The sequence below is a fragment of the Dromiciops gliroides genome, chromosome 2, assembly GCF_019393635.1.
Source record: "Dromiciops gliroides isolate mDroGli1 chromosome 2, mDroGli1.pri, whole genome shotgun sequence".
Lineage (NCBI taxonomy): Eukaryota > Metazoa > Chordata > Mammalia > Microbiotheria > Microbiotheriidae > Dromiciops > Dromiciops gliroides.
The window spans coordinates 679,150,135-679,174,429 of NC_057862.1; the positions used below are offsets into that span (position 1 = coordinate 679,150,135).

At 41.3% G+C, this 24,295-nt stretch overlaps 1 protein-coding gene across 1 annotated transcript; it reads right to left on the reverse strand.

Moving 5' to 3' along the window:
• Positions 1 to 522: 522 nt before the first annotated feature.
• Positions 523 to 23,455, reverse strand: LOC122740365 (C-type lectin domain family 4 member F-like). Its single transcript, XM_043982469.1, has 6 exons — positions 23,426 to 23,455; positions 10,615 to 10,725; positions 9,871 to 10,017; positions 8,551 to 8,702; positions 3,597 to 3,712; positions 523 to 2,045 (listed from the first exon to the last, which is right to left on the reverse strand). The coding sequence occupies exons 2-6, from the start codon at positions 10,649 to 10,651 to the stop codon at positions 1,898 to 1,900; spliced, it is 600 nt and encodes a 199-aa protein (XP_043838404.1). The 5' UTR covers positions 10,652 to 10,725; positions 23,426 to 23,455; the 3' UTR covers positions 523 to 1,897.
• Between the last annotated feature and the right edge of the window lie 840 nt (positions 23,456 to 24,295).

Here is a 24,295-nt window from a genome sequence, read left to right on the forward strand (position 1 = left end):
GGTCACACAGCTAGTAAGTGTTAAGTGTCTGAGGCCGGATTTGAACTCAGGTCCTCCTGACTCCAGGGCCAGTGCTCTATCCACTGCGCCACCTAGCTGCCCCTTCTTTTATTTTTTTTTGGTGAGGCAATTGGGGTTAAGTGACTTGCCCAGGTCACACAGCTAGTAAGTGTTAAGTGTCTGAGGCCGGATTTGAACTCAGGTACTCCTGACTCCAGGGCCAGTGCTCTATCCACTGTGCCACCTAGCTGCCCCTGTGACTGTTTGCTAGATACTGGGACCTCTAAATCAGTCCTGGACTTTGTCCAAAGCATGAGCCACTATGTTCTCCTGGGTCAGAGACACAAATTAAGGAGAGCCTCCATTTTAAGGACCTGGATTCTACAGTGAGCTTCCATTTCTCGAGCACTTTAAGGTTCACAAAATGTTTAACATGTTCTTTTATTTGATCCCCACAACAACCCTGTGAGGTGGGTGCTATGATAATCACCCCCATTTTACAGATGAGGAAACTGAGGCAGACAGAGGTTAAATTGACTTGCCCAACATCACAAAGCTAGGGAGTGTCTGAGGTAGGATTTGAACCTAGGTCTTTCTGATGTTGAGCCCATTGCTCTACCTGTTATAACAGCAAGCTATTGGGTAGACATGTATACAAGGTAAGTAAGTACAATACATACATAGATAAACACACAGAAATATACACACATACACATGTATGCATAATAGATATGTACTATATATACATGCTAGTTATGCTTTGTTCACATGCAATATAAACCATATGTACTATATAAAAGATATACTATGCAGTATATATGTTTATGCTATGTATATGTTAGTATATGTATATGTGCATGTTTGTGAAATAAATGAAAAGAAATCTCAAGGAGGAGACATTGCTAACAACTGGTAGAGTGGGGAGAATGGGGGAACCTCATTTTGGACAAGGCACCTGAGCTCTGTCATTAAGGAAGCCAGAGATTCCACAAGACAGAGATGAGGAAGGAGCTATTTCCAGACGGGAGATCACCTGAGGCAGGGGACGGGTTAGGAAGGAGCAGGTCAGTTTAAATGGAGTGGGGGATGAATGAATAGGAGAAATAAGACTGGAAAGCCTTAAATGCCAGGCTAAGAAATCTGCATTTTTTGCTAGAGGCAATGGTAAATGGGTTGATTTTTTTTGGGGGGGGGGTGAGGCAATTGGGGTTAAGTGACTTGCCCAGGGTCACACAGTTAGTAAGTGTTAAGTGTCTGAGGCCGGATTTGAACTCAGGTCCTCCTGACTCCACGACCTGTGCTCTGTCCACTGTGCCACCTAGCTGCCCCAGGGTCGATTTTTTTAATGCCTGAGGGACTTTGGTCAGGCTCCCCCATAAAAAAGGTCGTCCCATCCACCTGTTGAAGAGCCTAGAATGCCGCCATAACAGAATAACATAATCACAGTTGTTCCCATTAGCAAGAGCCTGAGAGATGGTGTAGTCCAGCCTTCTCCTTTTACAGGTGAGATAAAGGTAGCAGAAATGGGATTCTGAAGTTCAGGCATTCTGAAGTCAAGTCTAGTTAGGTTTTGCCCCTCATGACATGCTTTTCCTTTGGGGTGACCACTGTCCACTTGGGATTTTCTTTTAAATGCAAAAATGGGCGGAAGTACTTTTCCCAGCAAAGATCTTATAATATTTGTTGAGTGAATGAAGGCAGTGGGTCTTGCCTGACTCCCTGAGTGTTTTCTGTTCTTCCTAGTGCTAAGGTAGGAAGATCCCTCGGGCAGGTGGACAAAGGGGAGAAGAATGGAGGAAGGCAGCACAGAGCACAGATTTGTTGACTTGACCATCTTGCCTGCAGGCCTGGCGGTGATGGGAAAAGAAGGGTGATGGACCCCGGCCAGCCAGCAGCTCTACAGGGAAATCTTGCAGATCCATTTTTCGGCAAAGTCGCAGTTTGCATCATTCCACAACTTCAGGTCTCCAGGAACCAAGTGGACACAATCTTCCGTTAATCCTCGCCCTTGATCCCAGTTGTCTGGCTGATCGGTCCTCCAGAACCTAGGAACAAAGGAGAGCTTTATCCCAGGAAGGAGAGGTTGAACCCAAATGGCTTTAGTCTCCCAGTAATCTTGTAGTCCAGAATTTATAATTTGTCCTCTCAGAACAAAATCCTTAAATAAGAAAGACCCAGAATCCCCCAAGGACATGTCTGGGATGAATAGAGAAGAGCTAAGGAAGGATGAGCTTCTGGGTAAATACTGACTAGGGATGGGAAATCCTGGAGATGAATCCTCACACATCTGAGGATTTGGGTTAGAATCCGCAGGCCTGGGGGCAGCGAGGTGGTGCAGTGGGTAAAACACTGGCCCTGGATTCAGGAGGACCTGAGTTCAAATCTGGCCTCAGACACTTGACACTTACTAGCTGTGTGACCCTGGGAAAGTCACTTAACCCTCATTGTCCCACAAAAAACCTAAGAACACCAAATAAACCTTTATTAGGGGCAGCTAGGTGGCACAGTGGGTAGAGCACCGACCCTGGAGTCATGAGGACCTGAGTTCAAATCCGGACTCAGACACTTAACACTTACTAGCTGTGTGACCCTGGGTAAGTCACTTAACCCCAATTGCCTCACCAAAAAAAAAAAAAAAAAAAAAGAATCCGCAAGCCCTCATATATTGCCTTTCTTGATGAGCTCCACTTCTATGTCTTTCTACCATTTTGACCTAATTGAATAGTTAGCTTTAAGACTGAAAGACATTTTATAAATATTATCTCCCTTGATCCTCCCTCCCAGGTCTGTTATGAGGATTCAATGAGATAATATTTGTAAAGTGCCTCAGCACACTGCTTGGCCCATAGTAGGTAGTGCAGTGGATAAAGTGCCAGCCTTGGTGTCAGTTCAGATCTGGCCTTAGACATTTATATCAGCTGGATAAGTCACTTCACTCCTAGTTTCCTCATGTGTAAAATGGAAATAGCACCCAACTCCTAGAGTTGTTGTGAGGATGGGATGAGATAATGATTGTAAAGTGCTTAGCACAGTGGCTGACACATAGTAGGTGTTATATAAAAGTTAGCATTTATTATATTAATAAGTGGTTGTTTCCTTCCTACAAACAAGGAAATTATGTCCAAAAGAGATCATGTCATGTCCAAAGTCAGATTGGTAGTAAATGTCTGGGAGTGATTCAAACTCAGATCTTCTGGACTACAAGATCAGAATGTATATGATGGGCCATTCGGCCGCCTTTACTTCCTATGATGCCTGGAGGTCTGTTCTTTTCAGGGACTAGCTGAGGGCAGCCTTTCCACCTGGGAGTTCCCCTCTCACATAGTTAGCCTTCACTGGACCTTCCAACTTCTAGGCTTCTGTGGGTGCCTGTAGCCTTCTTTCCAATGCCTGGCTCCATTTTCTCTTGGCCTTCCTGATATTTATGTTTGGGAAAGGCGGAGGTTGGGGTGGTACAGAGTAGGGGAACACCCACATGTGAAATGTGAGTATACACACACACACACACACACACACACACACACACACACTCACAAATCTCTATCCTGGAGCTGGTATAAGAGAAGCATCAGGCATCTATGACATGTTGAACTCACCGTTCATTCTCAGGTTGATTATAGGGAGTCCCATCCACCCAGTGAAAGATACCCTCACTGCCCTTGTCGGTCAGGCCAATCCAGTAAAAAGATTTAATTGTCCGGGAGAAAAATTCCTGCAGAGGAAAATAAACATGCATATAGTGTGTACATTTTGTGCAGAGGGAGTCAGGGGCCCACAGATACCTGCAGGCAGCCCCAAGTGAGAGCTGTATTTTGTGAGTGGGTAATCCTGGGTAATCAATGCATTGACCCTGGCAAATGGTCAGGGAGATTCTCTTAGGGAATCAATCTCCTAACAAGTATTTCATAGAATCTGAAAGCTGGAAAAGACTGTAGGGTCTCCTTGCCCATGTACTAGCCGGGGAGAGAAGGATTTCTTTCTTCGGTGTCTCAGGAAGCTGGTTATCTAGTCGAGAGTCAGCTCCAGTCTAGGGAGGAGATGATTTGTGGCTACTTTCCAGAGCAGTCCGTCCATCAGGAAAAGTTGTAATTCCTATGGTGTTTTGTATATAGCTTTGCATGTTGATTGCAGACAATCACTAAACTTAGATTGAGGAGACTTTCTTACCTCACTGACCAAAAGAGTGTATATGGTTCCTACAGTGTCCCACTACAGAGCAAAGTTCCCACAGAGCGGTGGGCACTGCAACACTCAATTGGGGTCTAGCAGAGCAGCATCTGAAGGAGATTCGAGACCCTAGCATCATCCACAGCCCTGACACTCATCAGAGGTGTGAGCCTCCTCTCGTTTGTATCCTCTATGTGTGAGCACACGCCCGCCCCCCTCCCCAGCGTGCATTTGTGACAGAGCGGACTCTAGCTTTACTGCTATGATAGCTCATGGTTATTTTTCCTACTGAACCATTTATGTAAATGTTTTGTTGTTATTCAGCCATTTTCAGTCATATCCAACTCTTCATGAGCCCATTTGGAGTTCTCTTGGCAAAGATATTGCAGTGGTTGGCCATTTCCTTCTCCAGCTCATTTGACAGATGAGGAAACTGAGGCAAGCAGTGAAGTGGTAAATGTCTGAGGCTAGAATTGAACTCAGGTGTTCCAGGCTCAGCTCTCTAATCACTGTGTCACTTTACCTGTTTTGGGCTAATTCTAATTCTGACTCTGGTAGTCTATTGAAGTGTAGGAGTTTTAGGAGCGAGACTCACAAAGTACTTTGAACTTGGGGTAGCTATCAATCAGGACACTCACCCAGGGGTAGTGAGATTTTTCTAGAACTCTTGGGTCCATATCGATCCTTTAGCTGGTGGACTCGAGTCTAGAAGAGTGGTGAGCTCACAGCCATTTGATAACTGGTATACATTGATCTCTTATTATCATGTTTTCTTTTATAAAACATTTCCTTATTGATTCTGTGTAAAAATGCTGCAAAGAGAATGTTTTTCTTTTCTTATGGAGAGTCACTGATAGTGTGATTAAACCGCACTAAAAATAGCAAGTTCAAAGAAGGAAATGATGTTTGGCCAGTAGGCAGGGGTTCAGAGCCGATTTTTAATTGGGGGAGTCCATAAAGTTATACATCCTTTGATTACAAATCAGTTCTGTCTCTATGGAGAGAGACGTAGTTGAGGGATAGATATCTGCTGACCCTCTTGAGACCTATGGAGGGCAAGGAACTTATTCAACATTTTGGCTCAGCAGGACATGCCTCAAATGCCAGGATGAATACAGACTGCCCCAGGACCCAGAACCCAGATGCCTTTCTGCTGAACAAGATTGGCTAAGTGTCTACCCAAGCCATTTGGGGTTCAGATGTCATTGTTATGACCAAGCTGGCTCTTTGTGCTGGTAAATGCTGGACAACCCAATCTCTGAAAAAAATGTATTTGTAACATATTTCAAATTCTAATTGGCTTTATAACATTTTTCTGTTACTTTCTTAAGTCTAGACAATCAATAAGACGCTAACTCAAACCCTGATCTGTAGGGCTTGCCAGTTTCTGAGGTATAAATGCTTATGCTGAAAATCTAACAATCAGCTCCATGCACAAGCTGACTCTGGCACGCCCCTGAACGTAAGTAAGCTCTTGGAGGGCAGGGACCAATTTTTTTCTGTTTTTTGTGTCCCTAGAACTAGTGCAATGCCTGTTAACCGATGCTTGTTGAATTGAACTAAATTGAGTACCTGGTCTGGCCAGTCCTATGGCTAAATGAGCCCAAACCAGCCCTCTTGTGGACTTCCAGCCAATGAAGAAGAGATCTCTCTTGCCTCAGTGGTACTGGTGACCCTCAGCAAGAATATGTGCTTGCCTAGTCAAGGTTGAGGCTGATTCTTATGTTTTTAGCCACTGCTTCTGTTTATTTCTTCTCCTGAACTCAGATCAGTGAAAAATAATCCTGAGAAATGGATGGTATTCCAACCCTTAGACTAGTGAGTCTGATCTCAATTCTTAGCAACATTCTAGAAGGTTTAGAGTTAAAGAGATGACTAATGACAATCTATTAAGGGAAGCAGAGTTGGCAAGATTTCATTTGATAAATCAGTAGTTTTGGCTGTAGTTGACTGGCTGGTACTTATCAGTACCTTGCTCCATCCATCTTGGGAGATTTAATCAGCTACATCCTGTTTAAAAATCCGTTCACATTTTTAGTCAAGGGGTGATCTAATGGCCCCTTAGATCTATGTGATCCCCTCCTCTGCTGCTTTATGGAGTTTAGATCAGACAAAAAAATTAGGAATGCAATCCCAGTAACTCAGAGCCCCCAGTTATAATATTCAGACATAGGTTAATTTCTGTACTTTAAGTTAAAGTTGTTTGTCTCTACCTAACCTCTGGTCTCATCATTTTCTATTCAACAGCTCTCCTCTGAACTTCATCATGCTGCAAGATCACATCAACCCTGATCACAACCCCCCTGCCCCTGGAGTCCTTCCTTCCCTCTGTTTGGAGGGGTTGAGGATGGACAATGGAGAGATCCCAGATCCTCCCAGATCCTCCCTATAAGGAGGGCTCCCAGGGTAGCCATCTCAGAATTTCCCACTTGGCTGAAGGGCCTCATCATGCTGTCAGGCAACTATCCTCCCTTCCTCTCTTTTTTCAGCTTCCTTTTCTTTACCCCCCCCCATTAGATTCCTTGAAGGCGGGGGTGGGAGGGGGCTGTCTTTTGTCTTTGTATCCCCAGTGCTTAGCATAATACTTGGCACATAGTAGGTGCTTAATAAAATACTCCTCTCTTTATGTTTGAGGCAAAAATTGAGATATAGAAATTAGGTAAAAGAAGCAGAAGAATACAAGTATCTGTAATTGGACAGGAATGAGGAAGAACAGACCTTTCCTTGGAACTTCCCTTGGTTCTTAAAGAGCTCAGTATAACCAGTAATTTCAGTTCGACTTTTCGGTTCCTAGAATTCTGTAGGGGACCAGTGACCCTCCATGATCTCTCCTTTCACTGTTGTAGCTCAGTCTTCCTTTCATTTTAAACCATCAATCAGTCCTTTCAGTGTCAATTGTTACAGTTTTTGTCATGTCACTGATTTGTTCCTTCTCATTAATTCTTGGCCCAGCTGGAAGGGTGTCCTTCATTGCTACTCCTGTTCAACTCTGGAAGTTTCCACTCTTTTTGTCCCAAAGACAGTGTATGTCTCCTTAAGAACTCCTGGGGCATGACCTGAGTCGGCTTCCTAGCTCAAAGGTCACAATTGCTTCCAAATTGTTCTCAAGGCTAATAGGGGAATAATTATCTTTCTGAATTGGAAATCCCAGGATGTCAGTGAATTCTTAAACTATCTTGATAAAAAAAAATCCAACAGATTATGCCAGACTACATTTCTTTTTTTGACAGGTTTATTATAAAGAATGAATTTTAAAAAACACTTTACAAATATGATCTGACTTGATCCTCACAACTACCCTGGGAGGGAGGTGCTATGCTCATTCCCATTTTACAGATGAGGAGACTGAGAGAGGTAATGTCAATTGTCTAGCTTCACACAGCTAGGGAGTGTCTGACGCGGTATTTGAACAAAAGGGTTGGGCACTCTAGTATAAGAACCCCTGTCATAGGGGGCACTGTTGTCAATGTATAAGCTCTATTCAGCTCCTTGATTCTATAGCCCCTCTTCCCCCTCTGAGGTTCTGTGGTTGGATTCTGTTCCATATGCCTGTGGTACTAAGGGAATTTGGGCAGCAAGTTAATTGTGGGAACTGAGTGAACTACACTGACTCTTTCTTTGGACTCAGTCCCCTTTCTAATCAATTATGGGTCTAGTACAAATTCTATCTTGTGAAGAAAAGTTTGTTTGGTTGTGGGAATTGGGAGAAAACTCTATTGCATTGTTTGAATCTAGCCCTGTGTGGCTGGGATGCTGGACCGCCTCTACCTGCTGCTTAGGTACCCTTAACTAAGGACCTAGGAGCCCAATCTGATCCAAAGATTGATGCAAGGAATTTCCACACAATTATACATCTCAAACAGCCTACATGTCATCTCAAAACTGACTCTGTACTCATCACTCAATTATAATTTCCATGTTCCTTTGATTGTTTACAGACCCAGGGGGGGAATGGGAGACCTTTTCTGAATTCAGAGAATTGCACTTGTTCACTCTTCCCCTCCAAATTTGGAAAGTCCTATTGTTGTACTGTTTCCTTTTAATTAATTTTATTTATTTGATTGTTTTTAATATAGAAAAATCTGTCTGCCCCTGTCCTGAGCTGAGGAAGGAGCCTGGTCCTGATTTGTTAGGCAATTGGCATGCATTGCTTAATAAATCAACATGGTCGGAAGATGGAGCCTTTGTTACCTTTGTCATTTCATCTTTCACCTGCCACACTTGGAATCTCCCCATTTCCTTTATTGAGAGTCTAGTGGGCAAGAAGACTTTGCTCCGATCTCCCCTCTTCTCTTCCTCTTTCTCTCCCATGGCCTGTTATTTGTGCTGTATGTGTGTGAACATGTGTTTGCCCATGCGTGTGCATGCGTGCGCACCACAGACCTGCTCTTCCTTCGAGGTCACTGAAGTCAGGTTGGAGTCCTTAGACACACAGAACTGTTGAGCCTCCTCCCAGGACTTTTTTACATCGGAAAAATAGTACATATTCCCATCATGCAGCTTCCAGCCTTTAGACGTGTATGTGAGGACAATCCCTTAATGGTCAGGAGAGAGACAACATGTGAATAGAGGCTGCAGATCATGCCAGCCCAGAGGTCCAGAATCTTTTAAGTTATGGCTTCCTTTGGCAAGCTAGTGAAGCCTGTGGATTTCTTTTTAGAATAATATGCATAAATTGAAACACATAAGGTTACAAAGGAAACTCATTATATTGAAATACATCTATCAAAACTTATTTTAAAAAGTTCACAGACCCCCGGTTATGACTCTCTGAGAGATGATAGATGGGAGGAGGTGAGAAGGAGGAAGCCTATGAGACTAACGGGAGGTCTCCTTCCTCCCTCCATCTCCCCTGGTGTAGAGGTCACCTACAAGGCTTTGGGAATTCTCAAACACCCGATTGAGACCTCTGTGTCTCCAGAGGTGGTGTGACCCCAAAAGATGTGGCTGAAGGAAGGAGAACCACAGTAGCCAAATGTGGCTTGGGGACCCATGAGTCTGACAAGGATTTTGAGATCCCAGAGATGGACAACAAGAGCCTCATAGGAAAAGGAGGTTGGACGTTTGTGGTTTGCTTTTGGGACAAAAGCTCTAAGCTCTCGGACCAGAGGCCACATCAGACTGCGCCCCTCCCAGTTTGAGCCACATGGATTGTGGCCAATCAGAGCCTGACTGGACAGCAACTGCCCAGGAGGCATCTTAACCAGTTTTCTGGATGTCCTTACATGAAGAGCCAACATTCCAAGGGAGAAACTAGTAAATATCTAGATCCCCTTTACATGGTGATTTATGGGAAATGATGGCAGTGGTGGCTCATAGTGGCCAAGAAAAATCAGCACTGCTCACAAGTGGGAAAGACAAGAGAAGTTCAGATAGGCCTGAGGCCAAGCTGCCAGATGGGCCCCTTAGCTGGGGGAGGTTGGGTAATCCCAGGGAAAGACACACATATGGACAGACAAGTGGTCTGGGGATAGCAGGCAGGAGGCAGGGAGCCGGGTCTTTTGTCAAAGAACTTGGCAAGTTGGTGATGGTGGGTTACCCCGTGGTAACAGGTGCCAACCATCTCAACACTCTGGCATGGAGAAGACTAAGTGGTCTCATGGGGCAAGGTATCGTTAGTGTGACTGTTATTGGACTTATCCCAAAGGAGGAGTCTGTTTCAGCCCACAGGACGGAACTTCCACAGGTTGTCTTCAGACTTACAGTATTTATATTGAAGTGCTCGATAGGAAGCATTGAGTTTCTCCAAACGGCTCTTTTCCAATTCCATATCCCCAAAGGTTGAGTTATCAATGGAGCTGCAGGACGCTGGTTTCCCATGTAGCCATAGGCATGTGTTTTTCCATGAGTCTAAATATTGTACACAAACAGGGGAGATGGGGGAGGTGCAGGGCAGGCTCCCGTGACTACCTTTCAATTTCTGAGAAAAGCCAGAAAGGGGAGAATAGGATCCAAGCCAAGGTTGGTCTGGTTGTTGATGACCGTGAGACAACAGGAGCAGATCTAGATCTAAAAGGAGCCTCGGAGGTCATCTAAAGTACAACTCCTTCATTTTACAGATAGAGAAACTGAGGCAAAGGGAGGTTAAATGATTTACCTAAAATCACACAAGTAATACACAGCAGAGTCTGGATTTGAACCTGGGATCTCTAACAATACCCAGATCTCTTTCCATTATACAAGACTGTAATGGTGACTGTGTGCTATCACAGAAATGACAGTCACCTCTAACATTCTGAAAATAACAATCACTCCCCCCCCCATACACACACACACATATTTGTGGGGAGACAAGTATCCTAGATCCTTTTCAGTCATTTGGAAGCATCTCTGGTTAGCTACTTTCTCTTAGACTTTGCTTTCTTCCTGTTAGACCAGGAAGAAACAGAGGTTTGAGGTCCAGACCTGACCCTCCCCCCCCCTCCCCCGTCCATCCCAGGGACTTACACAGAACAGTCACAGCTGTCAAGGAAGCCACTAGCATCAGAGCCAAGAGGATGAGGACAGCATAAAGGATCCTGAGATTCTTGTAGGCTGGTTGTGTCTCTGTGTTTGTCTCTGCATTTTGGGAGGAAAGAAGAGGGAAATAGCTTCCAAAGTCAGAGCAGGCTCTTTGTCTCCATTGAAGCCGACTGGCCCTTGTGGGCCTAGAGAAGACTGAAGGGAGACCCAGAGGTTTGTTTTTTCCCCATAAAAGTATTTTATTATTTTACAGTCACAGGTGAAGATTGTTTTCAATATGTTTTATAAGATTTCTAGTTTCTTTTTTAATTTCTTTTTTCTTTTTTTTTAAGATTTCTAGTTTCAAATTTTTCTCCCTCCCTCCCCCCTCCCCAGGACAGCAAAAAATCTGATATAGGTTATATATGTACCATCACATTAAACATATTTCTGCAATAGTCCTGCTATGAAAGAAGAATCAGAGCTAAAAGAAAAACAACAACACCAAAAACAATAGAAATAGTAGGGTTCAATCTGCATCTAGATGCCACAGTTGTTTTTTTTTTCTGGATGTGAAAGCATTTTCCATCATGAGTCCTTTGGAACTATCTTGGACCATTGTATTGCTGAGAAGTCTATCACAGTTGATCAACACATAATGTTGTTGATACTGTATACAATGTTCTCCTGGTTCTGCTCATCTCACTCATCATAAGTTCATGCAAAAAGAGCAGCTACAAATATTTTTGTACATGTGGAGACCCAGAGTTTTATCAGCTTTTCAGGTCTGTTTTCTGTTCCCTCTTTTTTTTAACTGTCTGTTTTATTTTCCCTACTTCCTTTCTTACTTCTTCTGTGGCTCTCTCCCTCTTTCATACATATGTATTCATTTATGCAAACCTGATTATTTTTGGATAGACATGTTTGTCTGTAGTGGTCACACTAGCTCTGTCCAAATGCAAAAACTAATTTCTGATCAATAAAAATTGGCCGTCGGGGCAGCTAGGTAGCACAGTGGATAAAGCACCGGCCCTGGATTCAGGAGTACCTGAGTTCAGATCCAGCCTCAGACACTTACTAGCTGTGTGACCTTGGGCAAGTCACTTAACCCCCATTGCCCCGCAAAAAAAAAAATAAAAAAAAAATTGGCCGTCATGGGGCAGCTAGGTGGCACAGTGGATAGAGCACAGGCCCTGGAGTCAGGAGTACCTGGGTTCAAATCTGGCCTCAGACACTTAACACTTACTAGCTGTGTGACCCTGGGCAAGTCACTTAACCCCAATTGCCTCACTAAAAAAAAAAAATTGGCTGTTGTGACTTCTAATAACAACAGCTAATATTTCTAGAATGCTTGAAGGTTTGCAAAGTGCTTTACATATGTTATCTCATTTGATCCTCAATTGTCCCGGGACGGAGGGACTGTTATTATCCCCATTTTATAGATGAGGAAATTGAGGCTTTAAGGGACATGCCCCACATCACAGAACTAGTAAGTATCTGAGGCAGGATTTGAACTCAGGCCAAGCTGGCTTGTTTGAATGGGAGGTACAAGAACTCTGAAGCTTAAACCCTTCTGAATAATGATCAAGAAATCCAGTGACCACTTTAGATCAGCACAAGAGGTCAGTCAAAAGCTATGGAACAATAGGAGAGGGGACCACCAGCAAAGCTAGTTAGTTCTAGAATCAGCACACAGTAGCCTCCCAACAGGAACAGAGGTGGGTGAGGGGCATGGATAGTGAAACGAGTCAAGAGTATGTATAGCCTGCAAGGCTTTTCATCCAGAGGCAGCAAGAACAGACCTAGAAAGCCCAGGGTGAGGAGGAAGCCCCTGGGTGGGGACTTTCAAAGCTCTGGAGACTGGCATGGGCAGCTCCTAGCATATGGCTCCATCACTCAGAACTGGACAACTCATGTCTGGGGGCTCTGAGGTGTATGACGCTCTGTCCTGAGATGCCACGGAGCAGCTCCCTGAACCTCAAAGATCAAATGGGAGGGGGGAGAAGGTTAACACCAGCAGGGATAGCAGCATAGGTGACCAGGTGACCCAGGTCAAATCAACAGGGTCAGCCACTCTGCCAAAATTTCAGAAGAGAGTAGAGCCTAGCTCTAACACAAAGCCCCAGTTCAGGAAGTAAAGCTAGACAGATAAATAATTCAAAGCAAACAATGACCAGCATAAAAAAATGACCGTAGATGTAGGGATCCTTCAAAAGATGGAGTAACTTTCTAAGAACCACAAGCAGAGACTAGAAGAAAAAATAGATTTTCCAGAAAGACTATGTGAATACTTAAAAGAAATCAAGCAAGAGACAAAAAAATGGAATAAAAACTCTGGAGGAAAAACTAGGAAAGAAAATAAGGAAAGAGAAAAAAACCTCCAACATTATCTAAGAAATGGGCTCCTAGGGGCAGCTAGGTGGCACAGTGGATAGAGCACCGGCCCTGGATTCAGGAGGACCTGAGTTCAAATCCGACCTCAGACCCTTGACACTTACTAGCTGTGTGACCCTAGGCAAGTCACTTAACCCCAATTGCCTCACAAAAAAAAAAGAAAGAAAGAAAGAAAAAGAAATGGGCTCCTAAGCAGCTAGGGGGTTAGGAAGACCTGAGTTCAAATCCAGCCTCAGACACTTACTACCTGGGTGACCCTGGTAAGTTGTTTAACATCTCTCAGCCTCAGTCTTCTCAATTGTAAAATGGGGATATTAACAGCACCTAGTACCCAGCATTGTTGTGAGGGTCAAATGAAAGGTAAGGAACAGGGAACACACAGGTGTTGAAAAAAGGAAGAAGCGGGGATAGAACTTGTTATTTCTCATACTCAGAAGAAAAGGACACAAACATGAAGGAAGGGGTGGAGGGAATGGGCATCATCTGAAATGGACAAAGGAGTCTGAAACAAAACAAATTCGTGAAAAGAGAAGATGATGAGAATCTAAGCAGGTGACATGTTGTCCTCAGACAACTGGGGGATAACTGAACAAATGTGGTGTATGAATGTAGTGGAATATTAGTTAAGAAATGATGAAAAATACAATGTAAAAGAATCCTAGGTAGTATGAACTGATGCAGAGTGAAGTGAGCAGAACCTAGAGGGTGATTTATACAAGGTTAGCAACATCATAAAAAATTCAAGAGGCTTAAATTTAATATTTTATTCCCCCCCCCCAGTTACTTGTGGAAACAATTTTTAACATTATTTTTTCCCCAAATTTTGAGTTCCAAATTCTTTCCCTACCTACTGTATTTTGACATAGGTTATACATGTGTAGTCATGCAAAACACATTCCATGTAAGTCATGCTGTGAAAGAAAACAGGCAAAAACCCCTCCCAAAATAAAGAAAAAGTATCTTTGGTCTGCATTCAGGCTCCATCAGTTCTTTCTCTGGAGATGGACAGTATCTTTTTTAACACATTTTTTTTTAAATTATAAAAGTATTTTGTTATTTTCCAGTTACATGTAGAGATAGTTTTCAACATTTATTTTTTATTTATTTATTTTTTTTGCAGGGCAATGAGGGTTAAGTGACTTGCCCAGGGTCACACAGCTAGTAAGTGTCAAGTGTCTGAGGCTGGCTTTGAACTCAGGTCCTCCTGAATCCAGGGCCAATGCTTTACCACTGCGCCACCTAGCTGCCCCTCAACATTTATTTTTATAAGATTTCTAGTTTCAAATTTTTCTCCCTCCTGACAGTATCTTTCATTATGTGTCCCTCAGAATTGTTTTAGATCATTGTCTTGCTGAGAATAGCTAAGTTACTCATAGTAGGTCATCATACAATATTGCTGTTCCTGTGTACAATGTTAAAAAATTTGAGGTTTAACAACTCTGATTAATAAAATGATAAACTGTGTTTCTGGAAAACCCATGATAAAACAGGTACTCACTTCTTGACAGAGGCAATGCTCTCAAGATGCAGAAAGCTATTTATATCTATCTATCTGTCCATCCATCCGTCCATCTGTCCATCTATCTATCTATCTATGAACATTGCCAACTATGTAGATTCATTGTGCTCAACTGTATTATTTATTACTGTTTTTTTCTTTTGTTGTCATAGTTTTTAATTGAGGGTACCAAGGGAAAGGGGTTATTAATAGTGATATTTGGGGCAGCTAGGTGGCACAGTGGATAGAGCACCGGCCATTGATTCAGGAGGACCTGAGTTCAAATCCGGCCTCAGACACTTAACACTTACTAGCTGTGTGACCCTGGGCAAGTCACTTAACCCCAATTGCCCTGCAAAAAAAGTAGTGATATTCTCTCCCCCTCCAAAAGAGGGACACGGAAACATTTTTTTAAATGCACGGAAGAGACCAGAAGGCAGCTCAGAGGGAAACACAGCCAAGCAGGACCATTTTGAAAGTAACATATAGAATTTCTTATATAGTGTTTTAAATGCAAGTGGTATAAATTAGAGATTCATAATTCATAGAGAATTCTTTGTGTTCTCTGTATATGCAAATACTCTTTCTTTAGTGTTTAAATTAACAACGAAACAAAAGATAAAACCAGGCATTGTGATGGTACCACTTTTAGAGAATCAGTTATATAATTTGAGAGGTCATAATGTAAATACAGTCAGGTAACGTGACATAGTGGATAGAAGGCTTTCTTTGAAGACAGGAAAATCTGGCTTTGCCTCTTCCCTCTGACACATATTAGCTACGTGACCTTGGTGAAGCTCCACCATACCTCAGCTAATTCTCAGACATGCTCAGTACCAGATGGCTTGTCATCTTGTCATCTCTACCTTCTCAATATCTCCTACACACCCCCTACTCTCTGCTTACCCAACTACCCCCCTAATTTAGACCCTCATCTTTCCTGGTCTGTTGCAATAGGCTCCTAACTGGTGTTCCTGCCTCTAGTCTTCCCCTTCAGCTGCCAAAGTGATCTTCCTAAAGTGCCTTTACTCAACTCCAACGGCTTCCTTTTACATCCAGGATCAAATGTAAAATCTACTGTTTTTTTGTGGGGCGGGACAATGAGGGTTAAGTGACTTGTACAAGGTCACACAGCTAGTAAGTGTCAAGTGTCTGAGGCTGGATTTGAACTCAGGTCCTCCTGAATCCAGGGTCAGTGCTTTATCCACTGCACCACCTAGCTGCCCCATAAAATCTACTGTTGACAGAAGTCAGGAAAACCTAACAATCAGGAAGACTTGGATTTGAATCTCACCTATGTGACTCTAGTCAAGTCATTTAATTCTTAGAGCCTCAGTTTCCTCACATGTAAAATGACCAGGGTGTTGAACTAGATGACCTCTACTAGGTTTCCCCTTCTGACTCTGATTCTTAATTCTTTGGACTTTGTTCTCCCACAAAATCCCAGCAGTCCTTGGCTGGGTCTCCACAGGTCCCACTTATCTGCCTCCACCTGAGTTTCACCTAAACTCTTCAAACCTTATTTACTGAGAACCCCCCTGCATTCTGAGCAAGTCTTTCATGGGCTGTGGTTTGAAGAAGAGGCTAGATTTGTTCTTTTTGATCCTAGAGGGCAGAAGAGGAGCAATGGAAGGTGCGAAAGGTCAGTTAGGCTTGAGGTGGATAAAACCTTCGTAACACTTTGTAGGCTCCCCCTCCTAGAGAGGAGATTCTGGATCACCACTTGTTGGCTGGCTCAAAGCTGGGATTACTTTCATCTAAAGGGTAGATTTAACAGCAGCTGAGGCTCCTTCTAACCAACCTTCAGATTTTGTGATTCGGTGACTTTTGCTTTCCATCTTGTAGGGAGGCAGCATAGCTGGCCATGGAGACAGGAAGACTCGGGATAGAATCTCACTTCTGACACATACTGGCACAAGTCACATCACCTCTCAGTGCCCAGGAAACTACCTAAGACTAAGTTGCAGGGCACATGATAATCAGCATTGGCAGAGGGAGTTTCCTTACCCAGAGAATTTTAGGACGATGAAATCTCAGGATTTGACCAAGACAAATTGTGAAGGAATACAATGAAAACAAGGATTCTCCAGAGTAACTCTCTCTTTCTTGTTAAATTCTAAGTTAAATGGAAGGAATGACTGATGTAACATTAGCCTGCTCCAGGGAATGGCCCCATGGGCCAATTCACCCACATTTATGTCATGTTAAAATAAGCCTCCAAGTTTAGGATTGAAGAGAAAATGCAGCAGTGACCTTTTCCCTCTCCAAGATAGTCACAACAAAGAAGCAGAAATCAGTCTTGTCAGTAAGAGCCCAGATAGAGATATTCGTCAAGACAACTTATATGAACTAATGAAGAGTAAGTGAGCAGAATGAGGAGAATATTGTGCACAGTAATAGTAACATTGTATAGTGATTAACTGAATGACTTAGCTATTCTCAGCAATATACCCCAAAGGGGTAGAGATGAAGAAAACTATCCATCTCCAGAGAAAGAACTGATGGATTCTGAATGCAGATTAAAGCATGCTTTTTTCCATTTTTTCCATTTTTTTTGATCTGTGTTTTCTTCCACATGAGTAATATAGAAACATGTTTTGCATGACTGAACACAATATAATCTATCAAATTACTTACTGTCTTAGGGAGGCAGGGGAAGGAGAAAATTTGAAACTCAAAAAATAAAAAAAAAACCCAATGTTAAAAATTTTTGTCATTGGGAAAAATAAAATATTTTTGATTCTCTAAAAAATAAATAAGACATATGCTCATGGTTCATCACCAATCCTCAGTAGATAATGGTGGGAGGGGGACTTCTCAAGGGCAGGTTCATCTCCCTAACCCACAACCTCAACCTCTCTCAAGAAGATTAATGAAAGGACATTTCACAAAGCTATTTTTATGGAAAACAAGGATGAAGAAGGCATAAAAATAACAGAATTCTAACTACGTAAATTAAGAGGCTTTTGCATGAATAAAGTCAGTGAGGACAGAATTAGAAGGGAAATGATAGATATTTAATAATACGACTGATCATAGCTAGCATTTAAGGTTTGTGAGGCACTTTAAAAATATTGCCAGTGAGGCAGAGCCAAGATGGTGCAGGAAAGGCAGGAAGTTGCTTGAGTTCTCTCCAGTTCCTCTTGAAACAACTTTAAATTAGCCCTAAAAGTGAATTCTGGAGCAACAGAACCCACAAGAGGATGGGGTGAAACAATTTCCAACCCAAGATAATGTAGAAGGACTGCAGGAAAGGTTTGTTTTGCTTGGGTAAAAGGGAAATGAAGCCCAGTGCAGGTGGTATCCACATAAGCCAGTGGGAGGTTCCCAGCCATAGCACAGATGAGCAACCAAAGCCTTGTGCCCCAGCTCAGCAAGATAGCAGCACAGTGGGTTAGCCATGAGGCCTCTAGCACAGCAGGCTAATGGCCAGGCCCACAGGCTGATGCAGCAGGCATTTCTATGATAGCACACAGGCCTCTGGTCCAAGAAGCTTGAGATAATGCCTTCTTTGCGCCAGGAGGAGAACTCAACTTTAAAAGTCATGAAATTGGTTGGAAAATGGGCACCCCCCCCAAAAAAAAAAGCCCTGACCATAGAAAGCTGTCCTCAGAAGAGGACAAAAATGTCAAAACACCTACATGCAAAGTCTCGAAGAGAACTATGAATAGACTTAGGCCCCAAAATACCTCCTGGAAGATCTCAAAAAGGATTTGAAAAATCAAGTAAGAGAGGTAGAACAAAAATTGGGAAAAGAAATGAGAATTGTTCCAGAGAATCATGACAAAAAGGCCAATAGCTTGGTAATGGAAGCACAAAAAATGGAAAAAGATGTACAACAATTTACTGAAGAAAACAACTCCTTAAAAAAGTAGAATTGGCCAAATGGTAAAGGAGAAATGAAAATCTGATAAGAAAATGACTCCTTAAAAATTAGAACTGGGCATTTCTCTCTGTTTTAGAACCCCACAATAAACCCTGTATCCAGTTCCCTTTTCTGGGTACCCCAGCACCTGCTGTATCATACCATGAACTGCAACTCCTCTGCCTCTGCCTCACTTAAAGAAAATGACTATCTCCCTGAGCAGAAGACAGGCAGATACTTTTATAGAGGACTGATGGGGTGATCATCTGACTGTGGAAAGTTCCCTTACTGGGGGAAGACCATCCCCCACTTGTGGTAGCTGGGGGAATTTGGGTGAGGGGCAGTTCCAGATCTATCAAGCCATCTCTAACATAAGTTATTCTGTAAGTTGAGTTGTTTACATCCCTACATGGGAAGATGATACTCTTAATAACTATATTTCTATTAGGGCAGTTAGAAAGGGGTAAACATAGACAGAAGGTGTGAAGGTGTGAGTATAAGTTAACTTTGATGGAAGATATAAAAAAATCAAAGAGTGAGAAAGTATTGCACTGGTAGAAGAGGGAAAGGAGAGGATGTTATATCACATGAAGAGGTGTGAAAGACCTATTATAGTGGAAGGAAAGAAAGGAGGGAGGTGAGTATTACTTTTACCTTACTCTCATTGGATTTGGCTCAAAGAGGGAATAATATACACATTCAATTGAGCATAGACATCTTACACTAAAGGGAAGTATGAGGGGAGAGAAACAAGAAAAGGGAGGGACTAACAGAAGGGAAGACAGATTGAGGAAGGTAGTGGTCAGAAGCAGAACATTGGTGAGGAAGGTCAGGGTGGAAGGAGAGCGAGAGTGAGAGCGAAACAGAGAGACAAAGAGAGGCAGAGAGACAGAGAGACAGAGACAGAGAGAAGTATAAACTGAAGTATAAAATAGGATGGAGATTGTGAATGGGATGAACTCACCCATAAAGTGGAAGTGAATAACAGATTGGATTAAAAATCAAAATCCTACAATATGCTGTTTACAAGAAACATATATTAAGCAGAGAGATACACACAGAGTAACGGTAAAAGGCTGAAGCAGAATCTATTATGCTTCAGCTGAAGTAAAAATAAAAGCAAGGGTAGCAATCATAATCTCAGACAAAGCAAAAGGAAAAATAGATCTAATAAAAGGAGACAAGGAAGGAAACTATATTTTGCTGAAAGATACCATAGACAATGAAGTAATATCAATATTAAACATATATGCACCAAATGCTATAGCTTCCAGATTTCTAAAGGAGAAGTTAAATGAGTTGTAGGATGAAATAGTATGCTTCCACCAGTCTCGGACAACCATGGATCAGTGCCTTGAAGAGCCTCAGGCCACAACGTGGCTGTGTAGTCCGATATGGGAGCCGCAGCTCCTGCCGCAATGAGGACATTGGAAAACTGCACTCTCTGTTGCCCGTTGGTTCCTGCGTCTCATTCGTTTTTCTTCCTCCCAAGCTTGAAGGCCCATCTCAGCTGTGCGCAAACTGCTCCTGAGTACCGAACTCCATCGGGCGAGGTCCTCGGCCATCTCCTCCCAGCTGCCGATGTCTATTCCCAGAGCCCTCAAGTCTCACTTGCATACATCTCTGTATCGAAGCTCGGGGCGTCCAGCAGGTCTTTGGCCTGAGGCTAACTCACCATAGAGTAGGTCTTTAGGAATGCGCCCGTCTTGCATGTGGTGCACATGACTGAGCCAGCGCAGCCATCTTTGTTTCAGTAGGGTGTAGATGCTCGGAAGTTGCCTGTTGGAGCACTTCTGTGTTGGTGATCCTATCTGACCAAGATATGCCAAGAATGCGCCGAAGGCAGTACATGTGGAAGCTGTTAAGCTTTTTCTCTTGTCTAGTATACATACTCCATGTTTTGCTGCCATACAGTAAGGTATTCAGGATGCATGCTCTATAGACAGCAAATTTGGTACTGTTTGCCCAGACATGCTTGGGAAGCTTAGCCATGGTTGAAGTAGACAGTACCATTATACTAGTGGGGGATCTTAACTTTTCCTTCAAAGAACTAGATAACTCTAACCACAAAAGAAATGAGAAAGAAGTTAAGGAAGTTAATAGAATCTTAGAAAAGTTATATATGATAGACCTCTGGAGAAAATTGAATGGGGATAGAAAGGAATATACCTTTTTCTTAGTGGCACATGGCAACTACAACAAAATTGACCATGTATTAGGACATAAAATCCTCAAAATCAAATACAGAAAGGCATAAATATTAAATGCATCCTTTTCAGATCATGGTGCAACAAAAATTGCATTTAAAAAAGGACCATGGAGAGATAGATTAAAAGTTAATTAGAATCAAAATAGTCTATACTAAATATATAAATAAACTAAGTATATACATAAACTAAAGAATGAATAGGTCAAAGAACAAATCATAGAAATCATCAATAACTTCAATAAAGACAATGACAACAATGAGACAACATACAAATTTATGAGATGCAGCCAAAGTAGTCCTTAGGGAAAATTTTATATATCTAAACAGTTAAATAAAAAAAAAAAATAGAGAAAGTGTAAATCAATGATTTTGGAATGCAACTGAAAAAAGCTAGAAAAAGAATAAATTAAAAATCCCCAATTAAATACTAATTTGGAAATCCTGAAAATAAAAGGAGAGATTAGTAAAATTTAAAGAAAACCATTGAACTAATAAAACTTAGAGTTGCTTTTATGAAAAAGCAATAAAATAAATAAATCATTGTTTAATTTTATTTTAAAAAAGAAAGAAACCAAATTGCCAATATTGAATGTTAAAAGGGTAGATTCACCACAAATGAAAAGGAAATTAAAGCAATAATTAGGACCCATTTTGTCCAATTGTAAGCCAATAAATCTGACAATCTAAGTGAAATGGTTGAATAGTTACAAAGATATAAATTGCCCAGGTTAACAGAAAAGGAAATAGAATACTTAAATAACCCTATTTTAGAAAAAATAATTGACTATAAATCATTTTGATTTCTTTATTGGAAAACTACCTTGATATATATCATTTTATACCTACCAGATTGGCTGAAATGATTGAAGGGGAAAGTGACAAATGTTGGAGGGGATGTGGAAAAATCGGGATACTATTTCATTGTTGGTGAAATTGTGAACCGATTCAAACATTTTGGGGAACAATCTGTATTATACTCAAAGAGTTATTAAATTGCCTATACCCTTTTGACCATTACTAGGTCTATTTCCAAAAATGATTTGGGAAAAAGGAAAAGAATCTTTATGTTCTAAATTAAAAAAAAAATTTTTGCAGGGCAATGAGGGTTAAGTGACTTGCCCAGGGTCACACAGCTAGTTAAGCGTCAAGTATCTGAGGCCAGATTTGAACTCAGGTCCTCCTGAATCCAGGGCCAGTGCTTTATCCACTTCGCCACCTAGCTGCCCCTATTTTTAAACATTTTTTTTTAATTTTTGCAGGGCAATGGGGGTTAAGTGACTTGCCCAGGGAAGAATCTATATGTTCTAAAATGTTTATAGCAGCTCTTTCTGTGGTGGCAGAGAACTGAAAATTGCAGGGATGCCCATCAATTAAGGAATGGCTAGACAAGTTGTGGGGACAATTTTTACAGATGATATGATGGTATACTTAGAGAATCAATTAAGAAACTAGTTGAGGGGCAGCTAGGTTGTACAGTGGATAAAGCACCAGCCCTGGATTCAGGAGGACCTGAGTTCAAATCTGGCCTCAGACACTTAACACTTACTAGCTGTGTGACCCTGGGCAAGTCACTTAACCCTCATTGCCCCACCAAAAAACAAAACAAAAAAACCTAGTTGAAACAATAACTTTAGCAAAGTTACAGGATGTGAAATAAACCCATATAAATCAGCATTTCTATATATTACCAGCAAAGTTTAGCAGTGAGATAAAAAGAGAAAATCCTTTCAAAATAATTGTAGACAATATAAAATAGTTGGGAGTCTACCTGCCAAGACAAATCCAGGAACTCCAAGAACACAATTACAAAACATTTTTTGCACAAGTAAATTCAGGCCTAAACAACTGGAAAAGTATTGATTGCTCATGAGTAGGCCATGCCAATATAATAAAATTGACAATTCTACTTAAATTGATTTGCTTATTCAGTGCCATGCCAATCAACCTACCAAAAATCATTTTATAGAGCTAGAAAAAAGTCATAATAAAATTAATCTGGAAGAACAATCGGTCAAAAGTATCAAGGGAATTAATGAAAACAATTGTGAAGGAAGGTGGTAATCATCAAAGCTATCTGGTACTGGCTAAGAAATAGAGTGGTGGATCAATGGAATAGACTAGGTACACAAGACTTAGTAGTAAATAACCATAGTAATAGTATTTGATAAACCCAAAGACTCCAATTTTCAAGACAAGTACTCACTATTTGATAAAAAACTGCTGGAAAAACTGGAAAACAGTATAGCAGAATATATATATATATATATATATATATATAAAGTTGATTCAAATTCATGAGAATACAAGTAATTCCCTAACTAATAAATGGTCAAAGGATATGAACAGGCAGTTTTCAGATAGAGAAATCAAAGCTATCCATAGTCATATGAAAAAATGTTCTAAATCATTATTGATTAGAGAAATGCAAATTAAAACAGCTCTGACATGCTACCTCACACATATCAAATTGGCTAATATTACAGAAAAGGAAAATAAGTTTCTCTCTTTCTCTTTCTTTCTCTCTTTCCTTCCTTCCTTGTCTTTTTAAAAATAGTTGAATAGAATTTTATTTTCAAAATAATGATAATATATGCAAATATATGTAAATAAACAAAAACAAATTTTGACACCAATTTCTAAAAACTTTGTGTTTCAACTTCTCTTCCTCCTTCCCTTCCCACCCCCCACCCACAAGAACTCAAGCAATTCAAAATAAGTTATACATGAGTAGTCGTGGAAAACATTCCCACATTAGCTAGGTTGTGAGAGAAAACAGTTAAAAAACCCAAACTTCAGATTAAGGAATTGTAAAAACAATTAAAAAAATGTGTTTCAGTCTGTTTTCAGATACCTTCAGTTCTCTCTCTGTAGATGGATTGCAATTTTCATAAGTCCTTCAGGGTTATATTGGATCATTGCCTTGCTGAAAATAACCACATGCTTCCTGGCAGATCATCTTACACTATTGCTGTTATTTTGTATACAGTACAGAATTGAAGTTCATGTAGATCTTTCTGGGTTTTTCTGATTCTTCCTTGTCTTGTTGTACAAAATTACTAATATGGAAATGTTTTATATGACTACATACATATAACCTATATCAGATTACTTACTATTTTAGGAAGAGGGGAGGGGAGAAAGGGAAGGATAGAATTTGGAACTTAAAACTTAAAAAAAAATCCACAACAAATGTTAAATTTTTTTACATGTAATTGGGGGAAAATAAAATATTTTTTTAAAAAATTGCTTAAAGGGGAGGAAGCAGATTAATTTAAAAATACCTGATTTTTTGGGAAAAGTTTAAAAAATAATTGAACAAATAAATAAAGGCAGAGAGGACCTGGATTAGATAATCTCTAGAGTTCCTTTAGACTCTAAACCCTGTGCTCTTATAAAATGGGGATACTAACAACCATCATTTAAATCATTCTTAAAACACAGAGTCTCATGAGATCCTCACAATCACCTTGTGAAGTCAGTACTACAGACATTATACAATGAGGTAGGATGTGAATTCAGGTTTTCCTAATAGTCAGGTCCCGGCTTCCTTACATCCACTACCAGACAGGAGACTGAAGGTGAAGGAGCAGAGAGGTGGAAAGGAGAGATAGATGCTTGGTCATCTTCTTGCTTTTCTCCTTGTCTGTCCTGTCCTGTCGCCTCCTCCTTGCCAACTGTTGTTCTCTGGTCCTTCCCAAGCTGTACGTGGGCAGCCCTGCCT